The sequence below is a fragment of the Eublepharis macularius genome, chromosome 2 (assembly GCF_028583425.1).
Source record: "Eublepharis macularius isolate TG4126 chromosome 2, MPM_Emac_v1.0, whole genome shotgun sequence".
Classification (NCBI taxonomy): domain Eukaryota; kingdom Metazoa; phylum Chordata; class Lepidosauria; order Squamata; family Eublepharidae; genus Eublepharis; species Eublepharis macularius.
Window position 1 is genome coordinate 157,935,880 of NC_072791.1, and position 23,629 is coordinate 157,959,508.

The window sequence follows — 23,629 nt, forward strand, 5'->3', positions numbered from 1 at the left end:
AGAAGAGCTCCATGGGAAAGGCAATGTTCCTACATGTTTTCATGGTGGAACTAATTTAAATTCAATATTAAATAAAATCGAATATAATAAAGCAAACTGTTTAGTCTGCAGGTTTTATCAAAAGATCAAAGATTATGCCAGGCCCACTATATTATAAAAACATGCTAAAAGAAATCTGTAGATACAATTTCTTATGAGAACAATTAAGAGAGACTCTGTGAAATGAATCTACTATGTCCAGTGTGTTTTGAGGAGGGATAGAAACAGGGTTTCTACTGTGGAGGAAGACCTTCCAGGACTGTGGAAGACCTCCTGCCAGCAACCCCATCTTCCCACTGTTAGTACTTTAGGCAAAGAGGATATATATATATATATATATATATATATATATATATATATATATATATATATATATATATATATATATATTTAAACCACCAGTGTCATGCACAGTGTGATGTCACTTCCAGGAAAACTAGTCGGGGGGGGGTAGAATTTTCTATTGAGAAAATGGCACAGAAGAGAATGTTAACCCCTCCTTTCCCAGTGCCACATCAGATGGACAGGGGCATGGCTGCTTTTTGAAGCTATGTCTGGGAATCTCATCACAGATTTCAAACATTACATGGAGCCTAACAGAGAGAGGAATATAGAGCCATTCAAAGAGTCTGCACTCCTTGATGTGTGAAAATTGGTCCTGTTCCATTGGCACGGATGTGGCCCAGGGAATAAACAAGGGATGGTTCTTCTTTTCTCAGAAGCGTTCACTGATAAGCACATATTTTTAACATTATGAACATACAGTTGCCAGATAACAGTATTGAAAGCAGAAGGCCTTTCCAGTCGTTATGTTTTTGGCACTCCTCCTCTCTCACACACCAGGAGAACACAATCACCATTTGCTGTAAATAATGGCAACATACATATTTTCCAGCTTCCAGATTCAGTGATCGGAAACCCAGGACGGTTGTAGGCATATATTTGAACATAGCAAAGCATTAAAATATATGGATTACCCTATTCATACAAAATGTTATTCCATAAAAGTGGGGGAAATAAATATGGAAGATTTTATTGCAAACAGCAGGTCCTCTTGTTGAAAAAAACTATTGTGGAAAAGATGTAGGACAAAAAATAGAATATACAACCACAGAGATGTTTAAAATGATAAGAGGATTATGTCCTTTCACAGGTGGGTGTCATAAAGTTGCATGTTGTTGTGCCATAAAATCTGTCTCCAAACATTAAAATACTCAAAATTCAGTTTTTACTTAACTCTAGCAGTAAAATCTAGTTATCAAATGTAACAGATTATAAAACGAATTATTTTTAATTCGCAAAAAAGCTAAATGAAACATAAACTTTATTTTGTGGCCTGCCAGATGTTAGCAGGTAAATTCCAGTAAGGTGCAGATTTGTTTGCACCCGCTGTAAGAACAGAGGCATTTTTATACTATATTAAATAGTATTGCCGCATAGAGGATACAATGTGGCATGTTCTGTGAAGCCCAAAGCCATATCCATGTAGAAGGGTGCATAGGGAGGCCTTGTGGATATTCCAGGACTAGCTTCTTCTTCTTCTTTTTCTTTTTTTAAAGAAAAAAGTAGTGTTCTAGTCATTGTGGAACTACAACTAAAAATTCACTGATAATGTTGTTTTTGTCAGTCCGGGATGCCAGCTGCCTCAAAAATATGCCAGATTGTTGACTCTTCTCCTGGACATGAGATTTCTACAAAAATTGCTGGATTTATTGGATAATAACACTCTTTTACCTGAAACCATCCAGGTACAAACACCAATAACCCAGAAAATACCATGTACCATATTCAACCTCAGCTACAAAAAGCACTGCTAAAGAACACAGGCTTATAAACAACCTAAATTAACATAGCTTTTCTAAAGCCAAGCAAAGAAGCTGTCCTTCTCACATCTGTGAAGATCATTCTGGAAAGGTGACACTATCACTAAAGTCTATGACTGGGCAGATGCAGAATTTACCATCTGAATAGAAGCCTTGGCAGGAGATTTAACAGCTGCGAAATGGGCCTCACTGGTGATATAATGACATTGTCAGCAATGCACTGACATCATTTCCTATGCGCAGGGAAGTGACATTACTAGGTTGCCGGAGATGCTCTACCATTTGGGCAAAACTATGGTTTAACCACAGAGTTTGCCTAAATGCTAGAGCATCCCAGCAACATGCTGATGTCATTTCTGGGCACATAGGGAGTGGTGTCAGGATGCTGTCCATTTTCTCCACTCTATTTTATTCCTGTTGGCCTGCTGAGCAGCAGCAGGTAGGGCCCGTTGGTGGTGGAGCAGCCGGAACTTGGTAACCCTAGCAGCAATATATGCATATAAGTACTGGGCTAGATAAGTACCAGATTCAGCCAGCTTTTTCAGCCAATCTCACCTAAGCTCCTCCTTACTCCAGCCCCTGTTCCAAGTGACTGTTGTCCATGCACCCCCTGCCTCCACTATCCTGGCCAGCAAGGGGGATGGAGTGAGGGGCAGGCCACGAGCTGCCAGAGCATGTGGTGAAATGGCATATGCACCCTCTGGATGCCCAAACATAGTGAAAACACTATGTTTGGGGCCAATTTTGGCCCTGCTGAGACTCTGGTGTTCAACCAGAAGTGAATGATATCATTAGGGCCTTCAGAGCACACATGTGCCATTTTGCCATGTGTATGAGACAGCTGGATCAGGGCCTACTGATCCCCCTGCCCCCCACTTTAAAGGGGGGGGGGCTGGCAACCCTACAATACACATGTAGCTTCCAGTTTTCAACCAGAAGTGACACCATCATTTCCAAATGCAGTACGATATAGAATTGTTCATTGCTTCTGGAGTCCACTGTGTAATAGTGTAGTTTGTTCTGTTCAAAAAGCTGCTTTCTGCCATTACAGAAGCCCATATGAAATGCTGTGAGGTTTTAATTTGTGGTCTCTGATGCTGTTGTGTAAAGAAATAATCTTGTATATCATTGTGCTATCCTTCCTTTTTCTTTCCTCTGTGTTTCCTTTCTGCTTTCCCTTTCTTTACTTCAGTGGCAGGCCATTTCTCTGACTGTCATTGAGAAAGTTCAAATAGCAGCAGCCATCTTGGGTTCCCTCTTCCTTATCGCCAGTATCTCGTGGCTCATCTGGTCAACCTTCAGTCCCTCTGCTAAATGGCAGCGCCAAGACCTGCTCTTCCAGATCTGCTACGGAATGTATGGCTTCATGGACATTGTTTGTATAGGTAGGTGAATGACTCTGAAAGTTAACTTGAAATGCAGGTGAACTCTTTTTTGAGAAAGAATTGGGAGATGGGAGATGTGCGTGAGAATGGGTGGGAGGGAGAGGGCAGGGTGGCAGTTTCGTTGAAAACAATCAGGAGTTGTCCTCTTTGTATGTGGTGTATTCAGCAAAGAAAATTAATTGTCTCACCCAACAGAAATCATTGGGGTCACCTAGGAATCTTCTCAATAAACTGTTATGTTCAGAAGTATTCAAATGTGGATATTTTCCAATACTTTGGTATAGCAAATTGTAGCTGTTCCTGAGAATGATATAGAACAAAGCTGTTACATGTTCTATGTTGTGCCTCTTATGAACATGTCAAGAAAACACCTATTAAATTTAGATCTGTTGGTTTTCTATTTTAAAATGTGATCTTTTAGTTGATGAACTGTTCTTTGTAAAAGTAAGAATGAATTCAAAAATATGTGATGTCAAAATTCAAATTCATTCATAAACTGAACATTTGGAATTAACTTCAGCTTTGATTTTAGAGTCTCTCTACACAAGACATCTTACATGATGATGCTCAAATGAAGGGAGACACAATGTTAGATGGGAAGTATAATTTAAAAAAACAAAGTCAAAGGCTCTGTCAATTTTACCTCTCTACCCAGAGCTGGCAGAGATCACTCCTCAGAGGCTTTGTTAATTTTATTTTCTCCTCCTGGAAGGCTCTGTCAATTTCACCTCTCCTTCCTGAGAAGAAGATGGAATTAACAAACCCTCTGAGGAGCAATCTCTGCTGGCTTTGTGTAGAGAGGTGGAATTGACAGAGCCTTTGTCTCTGTCTTTTTAAAGGATGCTTCCCAGCTAACATTGTGTCTCCCTACACTTGAGCGTTCTTGTGTAAGATGTCTCGTGCAGAGAGACTCTTAGTTATCCTAGGACCTGTGAGTATTTCCCTAATATTTGTCACAGATGGCATCACTGAGCTGCTACCTCTTCTGATCAAGGATGACAAAATTGTGGATAGTCTAACATACCTTGTTCAAAAATCTTATGAAGTGTTGAGTCAAAAATATATGATTGCCTTAATAACTTGCTCACAAATAAAAACAAACAGCCTTTCTACTCCAGTCCTCCTCCGTAGTGGCATTCAGTATGGTGACTGGCCAGGTAGCTGCTGCTGATGCATGCTCACAATTTAGTAACTTGCTTGGGTTACATATGCCCCCAGGTCAGCATGGACAGTCATGTACCATTTAAAATCAACTACACAGAGTGTAAGTGATGCCTTCAAGCCTGCATAGCCAGTGCCATTCATCAGTCAGTAGCATCCATCATTCCAGCATGTGCTCAGAACTGACTGGATCGAACAACAGTTCCTAGGTGGCACAGCAATAACATATAAATCCAGTTAATGCAAACAAGCGTGAACACCCTTCACTTTGGGGATTTGGCAGTGAAGCAAAAAGGGCAGAAATGGAATTCTAGAGACAATCAAGGACACCACCTCTGAGAAGGTAAACAGATTTCAGTTTGTGACAGCTGTAGAAGTCAGGATGAATTCAAATTAAGTTCATAAACTGGAATTCATTTTAGCCCTGATTTTAATGCTCCAAGAACTTATAACAAGAACTTCCTTATTATCTGTTGCAGATGTTCTGTTGAGCAAACAGAGTTTGCTCATTAGAGATTGTTTAGCCAGAAAGGAGCTATGTTGTCTAAAATAATTTATGCCATAGACACTGTTATGAGTCTGGGATAGTCACACTCTAGGCAACAATCACAACAGAACATAGCATCCTGGAGAAGAAGGAATTATCCCAACAACAAAATAATGTGAGTTGAGTATAGGGAAATGTGATGCTTCTATAATGGAAGAACAACCTTGAGGGATAAGATCTGGATCTGGATCACTTATGATAAAAGCATGACAACTGTTGAGAGAGGGAGGGAGGGAGGGAGGGAGAACCCTTTATGTGGTTTGTTCCTCCCTTTCCCGGAGAGGCAGAGACAGTAAAAAAGCCCCTTAAAGATAGTTCCAGTAAGGACTTTGGGAAAGTAATTATATATGAAATGAAATTTATTTGTGTACATGGTATAAATATGGATGACAAAAATCTCTTGCAAATGTACACCATTGAGCAGAGTGATAACACTGGAAATTCTCAACACATTTCTACAAGCATCTGCGCATTAATTAAATGGCAATTCAGATGTGGTCACACCACTGTCTGTGTCAGGGGTGGCTGCAATTAAGGAAGCTTGATGTTTGCAAATTCAAGTGGCGTTCAGGGTCATCAGACTGGAAACAATCTCTTGTTGAACAACTCTCAGTGTCAGCAGCTAATGAGAGAAAGAAGCAGATGAGGAGAAGTACTGGCCCGAAAGGAGTGCTGTATAGCACAAGACTGATTAACAGATGGTGCACACAGCGTTGTCATTGCCTCTACTCACATACTAGTATATTTACATACACAAAAGAGCTTCTCATGAATCAGTTTATTTTTCTTGGTTTGCTGGTTGTGCTGGTGTGCCTCGTGCATGTCAGACAACTGAAACAACAAAAGGATTAAGCAGAATATGACTGAGTGTTCAGACATCATGGATGCATTAGAAGGGGTGTGTGGCTCCTTGGTCAATCCATTTTTCACTGTCCTTAACGTTGATTTGTGTCACTGAAACATGGCAACATCCACATGCATTGCTGCTGGCTGAAGAGTGGAGTGGCTGTCTGATCCATTGCATGGACAGACCAAATTCCACCACTTGAGGAGGAGTCTGGAAGAAGTCATTCACCCCTCATCATATATTAAAAGATCAACCTGGCCGTATGCCTGAGCAACTAGAATAACATTTTGCTAAGTGGACGATAGTAGCACGTGTTGTATGGCCACAAAAACTGGGCTGCCGGTCCTTTGCATTTCTGCAGTCCATACACCCCCATTCCGCCCCCACCAGCTGGTAGTTGTTGTTAGCAACACTGGAGCAATCCCTTTTAGGCTAGGAACTGCAGGCCCTCAGACTTTTGTGTTTAACTCCAGCTGTTAGTAATCAAGAGAAACTCGAGTCATGAAGTGAATCTGACGGCATGGTTGCACAACCACAGGTAATGGGAGAAAAAATCAATAGCCAATTAAAACTGATACGCGGTGCTTGATCTTTCTGGCTTGATAGGAAGGGTAATTAATGAAGGAGCCACCTTTCGACAGTCGCAATTCACGTTTTCCTGTCAGGCCTAATGTTGGCTTTATTTTAGCAGTGCTTGCTGACTGTTCTGTGCCTTATTTAAAATATACAGGGCTGGGATAAGCTTTGGCATAATTAATCTCATCCTTTATGTGTTTCATGGAGAGACAGACTGAGAAGAAGAAAAATGACACACACACAATCACAAGAGCAGCATTTCACTTCTTCGCAAGGCTGAAACAGTACAGTGTGGGGCTTGGAGACTAATCCCAGCAACTCTGTGTGTGCTCTGAAATTTGAAACACCATTTTTAATCTCGAGGCAGGAGGACTGGCGATTCACGCCAAATAGGGTTGCCCAGCTCTGGGTTGGGAAGTTTCTGGAGATTTGGGGGATGGTTTTGGGGAGGGTGGGCTTTGGGGAGAAGAGGGACCTTAGCAGGATATGATGCCATAGAGTTCATCCTCCAAAGTAGCCATGTTTTCCATGGGAACTGAACTCTCTTGCCTAGAGATCAGCTGTAATTCCAGATCTCCAGGCCCCACCAGGATGATGGCATACCTAACACCAAGGTTCCAAGGCTTACCCTAAAAAGCAAAGAAGGGATGTTCCCCTGGCATTCTGGACAGAGGGAGTTGCTGAGCCACATTGGATTATTCAGACTTCCACTGTGTTAAGGGATGGATCTGCTGGAAAATAATGAGGGAAAGGAGTCCAAAGAGTTGGTGGAAAGCAGTATCAACTTGTTACAGATCCTAAAGATTCCAGCAGGCTCATGGTTCACAGCCTATCAAATCATTGTAGCTTTTGAGCCAACTGGAGAATGGGAAGAGAAGCAGAAAGGTAAATAACTGGGGGCCATAGCGTCAAAATCGTCAGGCCACACCTGGAGTACTGTGTGCAGTTCTGGAGGCCTCACTTCAAAAAGGATGTGGACAAAATGGAGAGGGTGCAGAGGAGAGCGATGAGGATGACCAGGGGTCTGGAGACTGAGCCCTACGAGAAAAGGCTGAGGGCCTTGGGAATGTTTAGTTTGAAGGAGGTTGAGGGGGGACATGATTGCTCTCTTTAAATATTTGAAAGGCTGTCATTTGGAGGAGGGCAAGGAGCTGTTCCAGTTGGCAGCAGAAGGTAGGTCCCAAAGCAATGGGCTTAAATTACATACAGAAAGGTACCAGCTGGATATTAGGAAAAACTTTTTCACGGTCAGAGTAGTTCAAAAGTGGAATCAGCTGCCTAGGGAGGTGGTGAGCTCCCCCTCACTGGCAGTTTTCAAGAAGAGGCTGGAGGAAAATTTGTCAGGGATGCTTTAGGCTGATTCTGCACTGGGCAGGGGGTTGGACTAGAACGTCTGTATGGCCCCTTCCAACTCTATGATTCTATGATTCTATGAATAGTCAAAAGTGAGAGAAAGACTTCAGAGACAGACTTTTGATAGCTAATAGATTCATGAGGTTGCAATTAATCTTTCCACCCTAGAATTATCACTAAGGAGGATTGTAACTGTCACTGACTTCAAGACCAGTCATATTCCTACCCCTTGAATCTCTGGTACATCTCAGAAAGCGACAGTAACTGTCCACTGCTTAAAAAAAAACCCATCCGTTCACAAAAATGAAGAGGCCCATTATTGCCCAGTCTCTAATCTGCCCTTTCTAGGCAAAGTGATTGGAGAGCAGTAGCAGATCAATATCAGGTTTACGTGGAAAAGTCTTCTGCTCTGGACCCTTCTTAGTCTGGCTTCAGGCCAGGCTATGAAAGAGATGGCCCTGCTGGCTTTAGTAGATGACCTCTGCAGGAATGTAGACAAAGTCCATCACTTCACTGTTCATTGTATGCCCCATCCTGATACACTATATAATCTGCCTGGAGTCTCAGTGGGAAAGGCAGACTACTAGGCGGGAGGATTGGAGCTTCACACCAAGTATGGTTGCCAGCTCTGGGTTGGAAAATTCCTGGAGATTTGGGGGATGACGCATGGGGAGGGTGGGCTTTGGGGAGAAGAGAGTCCTCAGCAGGATATAATACCATAGAGTCCGTCCTCCAAAGTAGACTTTTTTCCAGTGGGAAAGGCAGACTACTGATATTTTTTTTTTTAAAAAAAAAAGCTCTTTTGTTGATCATCTCTTATGTTGATCCACAAAGAACAGGTAGATGTGGAGAATTATCTTTGTGTAGGTATTCCATTTAATATCTAATTGTACTTTATGTTAACTTCAGATATCGGTACTATTTTGTGAAACTTGTTGCCCTTCATTAAATTATTAAAATGATCTTTATAGCAGACCGATTTGATAGGTTTGGAGAACATAAAATTAACTTTTATAAAATTTAATCAATATTTAAGTACAGGGATTATACAATTAATTGTATGTTATGGGTTCACTCACATAATCAACACTCATAAAACTATAATATGTATAGTATGAATGCGAAAGAAATATCTGAAATCTACGCATCCTAGAGGGCTTTGCAAAAATGGGCAGAGAGATCTGGCTGGGGTAGCATGTTACCTGTTCTCTGTAAGTTATGTAAACAGTTAATAAAAGTTCATTTTATGTTGTACTGCATCCTGAATCCAGAAAGTTATTCATAAAGAATGTTACATGGTACTAGGAGTGGGGTATTGAAAGTGCACAATAGTTTGCTTTTTCATTCTAAAGGTACCTGCCAGAATCCAGGATCCAAAGAAGAAAAATATCTTGCACCTGCCATTTGAGCAAATATCTCATCTCTAGTTGGTATTGGAAAATGTTCTCTTTAAGCTCTTTAAGATCCAAACGTAGCCACAGTGATCCATCTTTCTTTTCTACTATGACTAAAGAATTAAACCATTCCATGGGTCCTTTGACTTTCTCTATAAAGCCTAGCTCAATCAGTTTATCTAATTCCTCTTTTAGCTTATCTCTGAGAGCCAGGGGAACATTTCTAGGCGCATGTATGACAGAAAATAAGGTTCTGTCAGTTCTATTTTATATTCTTCTGAGAGCTTTCCTATGCCAATAAAGACATCCTGAAATTGATCTTCAGTGTTTGCGTGCCCCTGTTCTTCCACACTATACAGCTTTTTAATAATATCTAGAGTCTGATATGTTTTAAGTTCCAATATGGGTATCCCATTACCTACTACAATTATAAACTGTAATTTTACCATAGTACTGCTTTCCTGAATATCTAGCTCATACACTCCCAAGGTTGGAATGAGGTCTTTACTGTAAGATTTAAGTTGGATCTGTTTGTGGCTTGGCTTGCCCTTTAAGCCCCTTAAAGTAATATCAGATACTACATTTACTTGAGTTCCAGTATCCAACTTGCAAGCAACAAAAGTCCAACTTGTGTTTAGAGTAATTGTCCAGTCATTGGATGCTGATGTCTCTTGCGGACTTCCCAAAAAAAGGGTTTCTCCTGTGCTTTGGTCTTCTCTGTGCAAAAGAGTGTTGATGGTTCCTCCACCTTGCAAAACATTGATACTTTGTTTCTTTCTGAGCTCAGTCTCTCTAATTTCCCACCAGACTCTGCATTCTGGCCTTGTTCTGCTCCTCAGCTTGGAAAATTCTGATTGTTTTTTCCAAAGTTAGATGTGATTCCTTAAGCAATCTTTTCTTTAGTTCGGAGTCCTGGATGGCAATTAAAATTTGGTCTCTAATAAGTGAATCTGCAAGGATTCAAATGTTTCCCCCTCCTTCTGCAATCTCACATGAAACTGATTATGTCTGAAAGGTTTCATTAGTTTAGGGGTGCAATATTCTAGAAATTTCTCTAACACAATCTCATAACTGATCCAGCAATATTTAAAAATATAGCTACATTTTGTTCATCAGCTTCCCTTGTAGTTCCATTTGCTTTCAGAAGGAGGCCAAACTCTTGTCTGAAACTTTTCCAGCTTTCTGCTGCATTTCTGGAAAGAGCAAGAGACGCTGAGCAGTATGAGCTGCTCCATCTTCTTCTATTCTGTTTCTTATAGTTTCTTCCAGCTTTCCTTGTTTCTCAGTTCTTGTACTACAATATACAACCAGCCACTTCTGGTACCATGTATCATTATTTATGAATAGCCTTCTGGATCCAGGACGCAGTACAACGTAAGATGAGCTTTTATTAACTATACAACTAACATCCTAACCCAGCCGGATCTCTCTGCCAATTTTTTCAAAGCCTTTGGAGGATGCGTAGAACTTGTTAAGCACCACCCACTTGAAGTCATAGTGTCCTCACAGGAAGGAAACTTCATCATCATCTCATCGTCGTCGTCATCATCACATTCGATTTATATACCGCCCTTCAGGATGACTTAACACCCACTCAGCAGTTTACAAAGTATGTTATTATTTTCCCCACAACAACAAACACCCTGTGAGTTGGGTGGGGCTGAGAGAGTTCCCAGAAGCTGTGACTGACCCAGGGCCGGATCTAGGGTTGCCAATGCTCAGGGCAACCCAAGTCTGGCTGCTCGTGTGCACATGCGCATTGTGCATGCAGTGTGCGTGCACTCCCAGTGCAGCATGATGACATCACTTCTGTGACATCATCACGCAGGGAGGAGCGTGCCGCCCACACGGCTCGCTGGCTGCCCCGGTGTGCCGCAGAGTTGGCAGAGGCAGCACAGGGGGCTGGAAAGCCACCCTCATCATTCATCTGCCCTGCAGGACAGGGGGTGGCCGGCTGCCCCCTGTCCTGTCAGGCAGGCGAATGATGCGGGCGGCCTCCCAGCCCCGCACTCTGCCATTCACCTGCCCCGCAGGACAGGGGGTGTGCAGCAAGCTGGCTGCCCCCTGTCCTGCGGGGCAGGTGAATGGCATGGGCAGCCTCCCAGCCCCCCCGTGCTGCCACCCACACGCTCCCGGCGGCTGGCAGCTGCACCTGGCACCCCCTCTTTGGTGGCACTGGGGGCAGACTACCCCCCCTGCCCCCATCGATCCGGCCCTGTACTGACCCAAGGTCATCCAGCTGGCTTCAAGTGGAGGAGTAGGGAATCAAACCCAACTCTCCAGATTACAGTCCCACGCTCTTAACCACTATACCAAACTGGCTCTCATCCATTCTCCCCAAATCTTATTGTTTTTAGAGTTCAGAATGAAAGAGTAATTATATTCCTCCCTGTTGTTTCCTGGGCCTCATATCCAAATAAGAAGCACTGCATATTTTTTCCCAAAGGCACAGAAAGTATAATCAACTTTCTGGAGCCACTTTAAACAATCTGTGCATATGTGTACAGGATCAGTGATCTTTTGGGTTGGGTATATTAGCCATTCACCTGCCCCGCAGTATATTAGGGGTCTGGTCTTCAAATATATTAGGTAATTACAGGTTAATCTCTGTGCTTCTTGCTGTTGGAAGTCCAGTTTGCTTGCAGTATGCTCTCCTTGTATACTCATAAATAAAACAAAGCTTACAAAGGCACCATAAGTCTGCAATGCAGTCTCACAGAAAGGAAACTAAACTCCATAGCATTACCCTTAGAATTTCTGACCAGCTAATGAAATGTGGAAAAAACACGTAACGGTCTGTTTTAATGAGCAGAAATTAGTATACCCCATTCGATAAACTGTGAATACCTCAAATGTGAGACGACAGTTCAGGATTGCAACACAGACATGAAAAACATATGTTTGGGATAGCTGTTCACATATTTTGTCAAGTTATCATTTTTCAGTCTGTGTAGCCCTTGCTCCTATGCTACCAGTTATCTCCAGCTCAGAACTAACTAGTAAGGAGAAGATCCTGGTATGAAAAGATTCCCTTGCTAGATTTAACAAGCAGGCTGTCCTTTAAGAATCCGTTTGCCAATGTCCAGGTGGGCCAAAATATAGAGCAACACGGTAATACTGCTATCAGACAAGAAAAAAATTCCCGTGTACTATAATGCCTCCACAATCAACAATAAAGCGTGTAATATTGTTTCCAGAATTATTTATTCACCAATATATAAGGGGTATATTAAACAACTTGTATTTCAAATTATCTCTCTTAGCACATTCAAGAACTGTACCACATATTGCACTCCCCCTCAACCTCAATCATATAGGCATTTCAGACATCCTGTAATTATTCTATTAAAGTGTCACGTGCTCCAAGTGCTATAATTATTACAATTAAAGTGCATTTACTGGTCAGGCATCCTATGACACTACTTTTCCTATACAGGGTTTAAATTGCCTTGTTCACAATTATAATATACAGTCACAATATAGGTGCAGTCCAAGAAAGATTCCAGACACTGTGGGTGTCACAGCTCATGGGTAGACCTATGTCCTTCCAATATACGTTGTAAACTCTGTGACTGAGTTCTCTAACGGACGGTCCAGATCCTTGTAAGGTCCGTTTCCAAAGTTCTTTTTCAAAGAGCACAGTAGCTGGAAAAACATACATAGTCATAAAGAATCCCTGAGTATCTAATGTTTACACTAATACATTCATAGTACAATATACTCACTCAGAGATTCTTGCAATTAACCTTCCATATCCCCTTCTAGTATTCCAATTACTTCCATCTGCATCTTGTTAGCTAGTAACCGTTTTATCCTCTGAATGTAATCCACGCCCCCATCATATAATTATTCTCTCTTAAAGAGATATTAGTCCCATAAGTAGTTATAAGAAACACGTATAGTCATTGGCTATATTCAAGCCATTAGGTATGAGAGTATTGAGTTTATATATCCAAAAGGTTTCTTTTTGGTGTAGTTCCCTAGTAGCAGTCATATATTCCCTCTTTCGAGTCTTGAACAGCACTGTAAATAACATCTCCATGTCACTATGTTTTCTCTCCAAATAATGTTGGACCATGGGTGCCTCTAATACGTTATTCTTTATTCTGGACTGATGTTCACCAAGCCTTATTCTAATGGAGCGTGTGGTACTTCCTACATATAATAGACCACATGGGCATTTCAAAACATACACTACCCCCTCAGTGCCGCAGTTAACAAATTCATTTGTAGTCCTTAATCCTGACTGTTCCAAATCTTCTGTAGTCATTATTAGGGAGCATTGTTTACATCTCCCACACTTGTATACACCCCTCGGCAGTCCTATGTTCCTGGTGCCAATATCATAATTTAAATCCGAATGTATAATTTGATCTTTGATGTTCCGGGTCCTCCTGAAGGCTACCAGTGGGGGAGTCTCACAGCCTGGGATATCATTGACAAGCGGCCAGTATTTCAAGATTGCCCTGCGGATGGCATTTGCTTTCTCACTATAGTCAAGAACACCCACAATACGGTCTCTGGTCGTTCGTACCTTCGGTCTAAGTAATTCTTCTCTGGTCGTTTCGTCAGCACGTCGTCTTGCTTGTAATAACACCCTATCTGGGTAACCCCGTTGCTTCAAATGTTCTTGCAATATATTACTCTGGAGAACATAATCAGCAATACTAGTAGAATTTCTTTTAAGTCGCAGGAATTGTCCAAAGGGTAAGTTGGCCCTTAGATGTCCGGGATGAAAGGATCTATAATGGAGTAATGAATTTTTGTCTGTTTGTTTCCTAAAAGGTCTTACCGCCAGGGTCCCATCCTCCCCCTTATACACTGTCACATCCAGATAATTCACAGACTCCCTACTTGTGCTCCAAGTAAACTTTATATTGGGATGTATACTGTTCATCCATTCCCCCAATTCTTGGATGTTGACATTTTCATTTGTCACTAGGAAGAGATCGTCAATAAAACGAACAAATATGATGATGTCCTTCCAAAATGGATTAGTTACAGGATTACAAAAATAGTCCCTTTCCAGCCGTCCCATAAATAGATTCGCTATACATGGTGCTGCAGAGCATCCCATCGCGACCCCTCGAAGCTGAATAAAAAATTGGTCTTCTACTCTAAAGTAGTTGTTTTCTAGTATTATTTCCAAAAGTGATGTCAAAAAGAAGGTAGGTGGGCGCAAACACTCTCTTTGATCTAAAGTTTCCATTACCACTAGGCGTGCCTCTTCATGCGGAATATTAGTATACAGTGAGGCAACGTCCAGTGTTGCTAATATCGCCCCTGTTGGTAATTTGAAGCCTTCAAACTTCTTGACAAAGTCCCCCGTGTCCAGTAAAAAAGTCGGTAGTTTTCTTACAAAATCCTGGAGAAAAAAATCCAAGTATTTAGACAACGGTTCCAGGATAGAGTTGCTTCCCGATATAATTGGGCGACCCGGAGGGGGAAAACCTTCTTTATGGATTTTAGGCAATATATACATTACTGGTGTCCTGGGAGACAAATTAATTAAGCCTTTATGTTCCCGATCTGTAATATGTCCCAATGCTAAAGCTTCATCCACGGTTACCTTAATTAAAAAACCGATCTTCTTCACAGGATCATTGGGAATTGGTTTGTAGTCCAATTCATTGTTCAATTGTCTCCTCACTTCCATCATATAATCTTTTTTATCCATCACCACTATTGCACCTCCCTTATCAGCCTCTTTTATTATGATGGAACGATCAGATCGCAAATCCTTTAAAGCCATCCTCTCCCCCTTCGGTAGGTTGTTGTATCCAATACCTTCCCGGGCTTCTATATTGTCAATTTCTTTCAATAACATCTTCTCAAAAGTCTGGACACAGTGGTTATTGACAACGGGATTATATGAGGAGCGTGTGAAGATGCCTGTTTCCTTTCTCTTAAATGCTGTACCTCCAAAAACAATTTTCAATTTAATTTGTCTTATTAGTTTAAAGACGTCTATCCTAGTTTGGAAATCATTATACCTGGGAGTTGGCACAAACCCGAGGCCTTTATTTAAGGCCACTTTTTCTAAGTCCGAAAGAGTTCTGCTTGAGAGATTAACCACTAGGTCAGTTTCCCTTGTTGGTGTCAGGTCCGTCTCCCTCTGTTGTGCCGGCCCCCTCGTAAAAAACGGCCCCTGCCTTCATAATTATGTGTCTTATTACCCGGCCGTACTGACATAGATCTAGTAGACATGCCTTCTTCTAACGAGGTGTCGGTATCCTCTCCCTCTGTAGTCTCTAAATCCGAGAACTGAGTTAAGGGGTTTGACCAGGAGACCTTTTTTCTCTTAATATTTTCTTCATTCCACCAGCTGTATACCCGCCCCGTGGTATAATCCCTATTATCCCTCTGGTACTTCCTTACTTTGACTTCTTTCATTTTGTTTTCAAAGTCTTTAACTAGTTTCTCAAGCTCCTTTATCTTACTTTTAAATTGGTCTTCCTCAAAGCTGTTTTTGAGTTTAGTCTCCAAAACTTCAATCTCCTTGCCAAGATTCTTCACCTCCACCTGTGCTGTCTCGACCACTAATAACATAAGATCCATGGAACATTTATTCAATACGGCAGCCCATCTATTTTTAAATTCTTCCTGGTCTCTAAAGAGGCCAGGAGGTTTATGTATACGGAGACCTCTAGGTATTCTATTAATCTTGCAATATTCAATCAGGGAGCCCGCATGAAGTTGATAACGAAGCTGTTTTTTCTTCAGGAACTGCAAATTATTCCAATCATTCTCCCCATTACTCTCATTTTTATCAAACGAAATGTGGAAAAAACACGTAACGGTCTGTTTTAATGAGCAGAAATTAGTATACCCCATTCGATAAACTGTGAATACCTCAAATGTGAGACGACAGTTCAGGATTGCAACACAGACATGAAAAACATATGTTTGGGATAGCTGTTCACATATTTTGTCAAGTTATCATTTTTCAGTCTGTGTAGCCCTTGCTCCTATGCTACCAGTTATCTCCAGCTCAGAACTAACTAGTAAGGAGAAGATCCTGGTATGAAAAGATTCCCTTGCTAGATTTAACAAGCAGGCTGTCCTTTAAGAATCCGTTTGCCAATGTCCAGGTGGGGCCTGGGGAAGTCTTGGAATTTCAACTAATCTCCAGATGATGGAGAAATGGCTGCTTTGGAGAGTAGACTCTATGACATTATACCCAGATGAGGTTCCTCTTCTCCCAAGCCCTGACCTCCCAGGATTCATCCCCCAAATCTCCAGGAATTTTCAAACCTGGAGTTGTCAACTGAGCTTGGGGCTCAGTTGCAATTCTGAGAGATCTCTGTCTGCTACCTGGAGACGGGCAAACCTAGTTGGCAATCCTATTAAAGAAAGCCACTCGTTAACAACAAAATACAGGTCCGGGCCATTGTGTGAGTCAGCGTAAGAGTCTATGCATTCGGCAGTCCGGCTAAGCCTGGCTATGGGTGATTGTGATCTGCTTCTCATAGTGCAGTTCAAGACTGCCTTCCGTTTCATTTCTTCAACAGAAAACAACATGGTACAGGGAGTGAAATTTCCTAGCCAATGAGTCAGATGTGTGTATACACAGAAGGCTAGAAACAGCAGATTATAGTGAAAAAGAAGATAAGCAGAAGGAAGCGGTACTCCTGATTGCTGCAGAATGTGAATGTTGTTAAAAGCATGCTGCTAAAGGCCTAATTAAATGTGACATTATCCTCATGTCCACCACAAGGACTTTTGGTCAGGATGTGACTTGTAAGTTTTCTTCTCAGTTTGGATTGAGATACACACACACCCATTTTCCCAACCTGAAGTAGCTCTGGGAAGCTGCTATTTGCCCCATGGGGGAACATTAGATGTAACCAATAGTATATGAAAGTTTCCTCAACAGACATATAGCAGTTCTCCGGGGCTATTTCAGGTCAGGAAAACAGCATGGGGTGGAAGGTTTAAGACCCTTTAGCATTTTTGCTGTGGTTGCAATCTGAATTTGGCCCACAGATGCCTGGGAATTGAGTTTCAAACTCCTATAAGGCATGTCTGCTCAAAAGTCCTTGTGGCAGAATCAAGGAGGATGAGAGGATAATGTAACAAATCTTTAGGACCTAAAGATAGGCCCTAAAGATATGTGGTGCAGTTATGTGGATATTCTGTATGCTAAAGAGAAAAAAGCAAAAGACATGAAATATATAAATCCCATCGGGTGGGGCCATGGTTTAAAGGTAGAGCATCTGCTTTGCCAGCTGAAGTTCCTAGGCTCAGTCCCCAGCACCTAGGGTTGCCAGATCCCCCAGGGCTCAAACCAGGGGATGGGGGGGATCTCTGGGGGAGCATGCTAGGAGAACTTACCTCACCTGCAAGGAGTGCACACACAAGCCGGATTGCTTCCACATCTTACCAGGAATGACATCATTTTACCTAATCACCACCTGACACAATCTTGCACTTCAATGTTGCACCAGGAATGATGTTATTCCTGATGTGGAAGTGCTCTGGAGCACATGGGAGCACGCTCTGGGGGAGTTTCAAGTTCAACCCATTCCCACACCTTTCTCTCCACCAGCCAGGTGAGAGGTGGCAGGGGGCGGTGGCTAGGAGCATGGGATCCCCCACCCCCACTGAGGAAATGGATTCCCAACCAGCATCTCTAGTTAAAAAGACTGAGTAGTAGTAAGTCAAAATCTTAAAAAGAATATGTCAACAAATATGGAAAACAAAATGGCCCACAGACTGGAAATGCTCAATCTACATTCCAATTCCAAAAAAAAAAAGGAAATGGCAAAGAGTGCAACAACTATCGGACCACTGCATTAATTTTCCACACAAGCAAAAATCTACAACAAAGTCTCTTACTATATATGGAATGAGCAAGGCCAGATGTTTGAGCTGGATTCAGAAAAGGAAGAGACACCAGAAACCATACTGCAAATTTACCATGGTTAATGGAGCATAGCAGGGAATTTCAGAAGATAATCGGCCTGTGTTTTATAGATAACAGCAAAGCTTTTCACTGTGTGAATCATGAAAAGCTATGGATAGTGTTAAAAGAAATGGGCGTGCCCCATCAACTGATTGTTTTGATGCGCAACCTATGCTCTGGACAACAGCCTATTGTTAGGGCAGGGCATGGAGATACAAAATGGTTTCCAATTGGCAAAGGTGTCAGACAAGGATGTGTATGATCTCCCTATCTGTTCAATCTGTTCAACAGGATTTGATGCTGGGGACCAAGATCAAGATAATCCACACTATGGTATTCCCCGTTACTATGTATGGATGTGACACAGTTGGCAATGAAGAAAGCTGACAGGAAGAGAATTGATTCATTTGAAATGTGGTGCTGGAGGAAAGCTCGACAGATACCATGGCGAGCCAAAAAGCTGGCAGGCATGCACACTTTGCACACATGCCCACATCCCCTGGCAATTATGTCATTTTGGGCATGACCCAGAAGTGGCAGGCTGCGCCAGGCCAATTCAGTAAAAATCAGCCCCAAGCATACATTTTTTGCTGTGTTTTGTGCTGATTTTTAAATAGTCAACTCCTGGTGCAACTCATTGCTTCTGGGTTACACCAGAAATGACATAATTGCAGGGGATGTGGGCACACACAGGTAAGTACCTGTCACCCCTACAGTCCCCATGCTCCCACCCACCCTGCATGTTTGACTTGGGGAGGACCTGGCGACCCTGGAGCTGAACATTTAAAAAAAAAACCTCAAAAAACACAGATCCTGAGTTGAGACAAAGCAATCAAAATGTACCAGACATCTAAGATTCCCTGCACCAGTGTAACAAAGGCATTTTCAAAAGCCATTACTTTAAAGTTTGAACAGTGTCTTGAAAGTAGAAAGATCAGCAAACAGAGAGCAAAGAACAGATCAAGGGAGCAGGAACATCAACAAGCAGGCATAGGACAGGGAATAATGCAACACAGAAATTCCTCTTGCACTGAGCAGAAGTTGCAGGCTGGACAAGAGTAGCAAAAGAGAAAACAGCATATGCAAGCTAAAGTGAGGCAGCGGGAAAATGGAGATAGAACTGAAGGAGGATGTTATGTGCTGAAGAATAGAAATGAATAATAGAATTTGAAATAATGGGACACTTAACAATTACGAAATGGAACCAGGGTCAAAAGTGAACATTATTTCTAATACTTAACAGGTTAAAGTGGGAACAACAATACAATAAAAGTGAAAATATAAAGCTACAAGTCTGAAGTAGGAACATTAAATAAAATATAAAGGGAAATAAGTAAAGTTTCTTGGAGATAGGAGGCATATAGCTCTTGAGCTTCCACAGCCCTTGAATGCTAATATGCATAGATGGAAAATAAAACTTGGATCTTATGTGGTTGTTTAGAAAGTCATATCTTCACTTATGAAAGGCCAGTTCTTGCAGAAATGGACCTCAAGCCTCTGGTTTCTATGGCTAAGAAAGAGTTTGTTGATGTTTTCCCCAGGATCCAGAGACTATTTTTTGAGCTTCAACTACATGACTCAGCAACCAAGATAAGTTGGGGAAAGGAATCCTGATATCAGAGCACCTAACAGTACAGTCAGAGAAAATTAGGAATACTGTGATATTATTCAGGTAAACCTAATTTGAAAGTTGGCCTATTAAAAAAGCTATCCAACAGCAGACAAAATGGGGCAGGAATTTGCAACATACCTAATATACAGGTAAAAGGTAAAGGTAGTCCACTGTGCAAGCACCAAGTCATAACTGACCCATGGGTGGACGTCACATCACGACGTTTTCTTGGCAGACTTTGTTACGGGGTGGTTTGCCATTGCCTTCCCTGGTCATCTACACTTTACCCCCAGGAAACCGGGTACTCATTTTACTGACCTCAGAAGGATGGAAGGCTGAGTCAACCTTGAGCCAGCTACCTGAACCCAGCTTCCACCAAGATCGAACTCAGGTCGTGAGGAGAGCTTGGGCTGAAGTACTGCAGCTTACCACTCTGCACCATGGGGCTCTAATATATATTTGCAGTTTAAAGGAGCTATTTGTAATTAATATGGGTTGGTTTACAAGCCATATATGCATCATCAGGATCTGCCCGCTACCAGGGCTGGAATGAGTTACTGAGTCCTTAGAGAAAGAGAACCCTGCTGTGTGCCAGCCCCTGTACATGCAGGGACATGCTAGCATTGGAACTCATGGAATCCAAGGACCCATTGCCTAGGTTTACTTCCTACCTCAGGAACCCCCACAATCACCTTCTGGACCACAAAAGCATGGATGGCAGGGAGTCAAAGCCAAAATTTATGAGGGCAGAGCACTTGCATGTCAGCACATGGCATTCCTTCTCATAGTTCTACCCCTGAAATACAATTCCTGACATAAATGGACGCAGGATCACTGGTACACTCAGGAGTGTGGGGCTACTATATAAAAACCTTCAATTACTGCCTGGAAGCTACTGGTACATCTTTTTCAGACAACCTGTTCGATTCCTACTTCACACTGTAGCTACCTGGCTAGCTGGAGTTCTAGCTGTTTTAACAACCTTGAGCTTCATCCTGCTGTGTTGCACAGCTTCCTAGGAAATAGATGGGAAATCTGAGCTTCAAAACTCCAGTATTGGTGGCAATGAGCCACAGATTGTGTCCAAATTATTGCACCAAGCAATGGTTAATATAATAAAAGAAGGACATCTGGTTATCAAAACATTGAGAAATTGATAGCTTTAAAAGGGTATTAGACAGATTCATGGAGGATAGGTCCATCAGCAGCTGCTAGCAATGGTAACTAAAGAGAACCACCATGGTCAGGGGCAGCAAATCTCTGAATACCAGTGATAGGCTGCTTGGACTCTATGCCCTGTTTATTGGTCATCCAGGATAATTGATTGGTACTGTGTGAGGCAGGATGCTGGGCTAGATGGAGAACTAGGACGAATCCACACAGTTCAAGTTTGCCGCTATTTTCCCACCATTTATGTGCTTCTCAGATGGCTGTTCACATACTCTTACCTCAATCCCGCCATTCTATCGTATCTGTTGCGCTGTGCCTCAGACGAGGTTGTCACGCTTTCAAATGCTTCTCTTGCACAGTTCTCACCATAGATATGAACAAATAGAAGTGGTTCTTGCCTTTCTGGAACACCGTCCCTCCTTGCCAAGCAATTCTTATGGTCCCAACTCTGTCCGAGGCATGCCCGCACCCCTGTCCTGTTTATTTTTTTTTAAAGGTGGGGCATTCCTAGCACTATTGCACAATCCTGTTCATGAAGATTACTTACAAGCACTTTGAAAAGTGGTGTTGTAAAAAGTCCATGGAGGCATCAAGGGGGGACTTGCCATTTTTTTTACAGTAAATTATGTTTCACTGCCAAAGGAGAGCCCAGGTCATTTCTGATAAGCAGACTGTGCCTGAAGGGTTGACTCTTTCTGGGGTTTTTTTTGAAAAAAAAAATATTAAAATTATCGGTATAGCGAAAAATCGCTATCCTATAATTATAGTTGAGTGGTCATTAACCAATCACAGGCATCAATGGGGTGTGGTCCCGCCATTGCAATTGAGCAGAAAATTGATATAGCGAAAATCTAGCATTAATTTTTTTTAAAAAAGGCTACATGATGTCTTCATCGGCACCAGTGGATCTAAACCTGCTCCGTATCGCATGATTCTCCCAGGGATGTGAACGGAGTATAGCGCGATGCTGGCACAGTAAAAGAGGGGATGTGAACACAGACTGGGACAATGCAGGATAGAATCCTGCGCAATTATTGCGTATGAAAAGCAGAAGGTAGGGAAGTGTGGATTCGGCCCTAGTCTGATCCAGCAAGCCTCTTCTTAAGTTCTTAAAAAGAGAACCATTGACTTGCTATATTGGCCTCAGATCGGCATGGAGATCAGAAGAAGGAGCGATGTCTAAAAAAAAAATACCAAATTTGACAAAAGAGTAAACAATTACAAGGTGGAGGCATAGTATAAAGTGGGTATTTTCATACAGAAAGTTTGACTGTTGGCCTTGGTTAGTAATTGGATGGGAGACTACCAAGGAAGACCTGGGTTTATGCAAAGGCAAGCAAGGGAAAACTGCCTCTGAATGTCTCTTGCCTCGAAACCCCTGCAGGGTCATCATAAGTCAGCTACAGCTTGACTTTCCACCACCACCACCTGTTAAAAGGATTGCAAGTGGCACAATTGGCACAACTCATTTTTCACCTGCTTTGAGGGTGTCTGGGAGCTTGGTGGGTGGTTCGCCTGTATTTAAATTGTATTTCATTTGAAAAGTTTGTGATTGTTTATACATCGGGGAAATATATAAGTGTCTGCAGAAGAAACTTGAAGCAAAACCATTCTAACTAAAAACATTGTATTTCATTTTGTATCCTTTATCTTGTAAGCCATTTGGAGTCCTCAGAATAAAGAAGGGTAAAAATATTTAAATAAATAAAGATGCTGGTATATGATGTTGCCCACCAGATTAAGCAGTTCTGGGCTAAACGGACCAGTGGTCTCTCTGTGACAAGACAGGTTCATATATTCTCAAGCTAGTCATTCTTGAGAACAAAACCAAAGATGAGAACCAGTCCTGAATATTTATGCAAGTAACTTGCTTTACAGAAAGAGAGAGCAACGAAATGGGTTTTAAATGAAAAGATTACCAAATGCTGCATGCAGAGAGTGGAGGGTAAAGAGTGAAAACAACCGCTTGAAGGGAAGATGATTGACATGCTGCTCCCCCTTCTCTTCTATTGGCCGGTGAGAAGGTAACAAATTGGTGCTGACAGGATTGGCAGGAGTCAGTGGAAGCTTGGAATCTGACCAAGGAAAGTCAGACTGAGAATCCTCTGTGTGAAGAAAAGAAAGAAAAAGTTTGCCCTAACTGGGACAACTTATGGTTGATGGAAAGCTTTTAGTTGATGAACTAAAGTGGGAAAGCCAGCACTAATTTCACTCAGGCAAGACAGAACTGGGAGGGTATAGTTGGCAGAGAGGAAATGTGTAGTAAAAGGAGACTCCCCTTTGCTCACTCTTTGCATTTTACAGTTAGAAATGCATCAGCATTATTTCCATCTCCACACCCACTCCTCTGCTTTGGTTCCTTTTTAATTTTACAGCTTCCTAAACTCAATGCTGAGAAATCAATAAGTAATTTGGATCTCAGTTACTGCAAAGGACAACAAAGTTATTTTTGTACTTTTAGTAAATATTCTGATTGCTAATTTATCTAGGAAAACAGGTGTTCAGTTGATGCATTGGCCGATCCATCAACATCATATTATTAATTACATGAGAATCATACACACTTATGATTTAGAAGCAAAATAAACAGATTTTTAAAAGCTATCCTTTTGAACTAGCTTGCTCATTAATATTTGTGATAAGCTTTAGGGATGAAATGAATTTAACTGTCCTCATTTAATTCATGATGATCTGATGAAGTAGATTCTGAGATCATATGTGTGAATTTAAATAATTGAGATAGATCAGAGTTCTCCACCAAATAAGAAATAGAAATTTAAGGCTGTTGGCCTTTTCCTATTCAAACCTACCCATCGA

At 41.8% G+C, this 23,629-nt stretch overlaps 1 protein-coding gene across 1 annotated transcript in view; it reads left to right on the plus strand.

Moving 5' to 3' along the window:
- The window catches only part of MARCHF4 (membrane associated ring-CH-type finger 4), a 208,010-nt gene that overhangs the window by 181,278 nt on the left and 3,103 nt on the right, over window positions 1-23,629 (plus strand). The window contains exon 3 of the mRNA XM_054972471.1: window positions 3,055-3,247. Coding sequence (XP_054828446.1) covers window positions 3,055-3,247 — 193 coding nt within the window. The remainder of the gene's footprint in view (window positions 1-3,054; window positions 3,248-23,629) is intronic.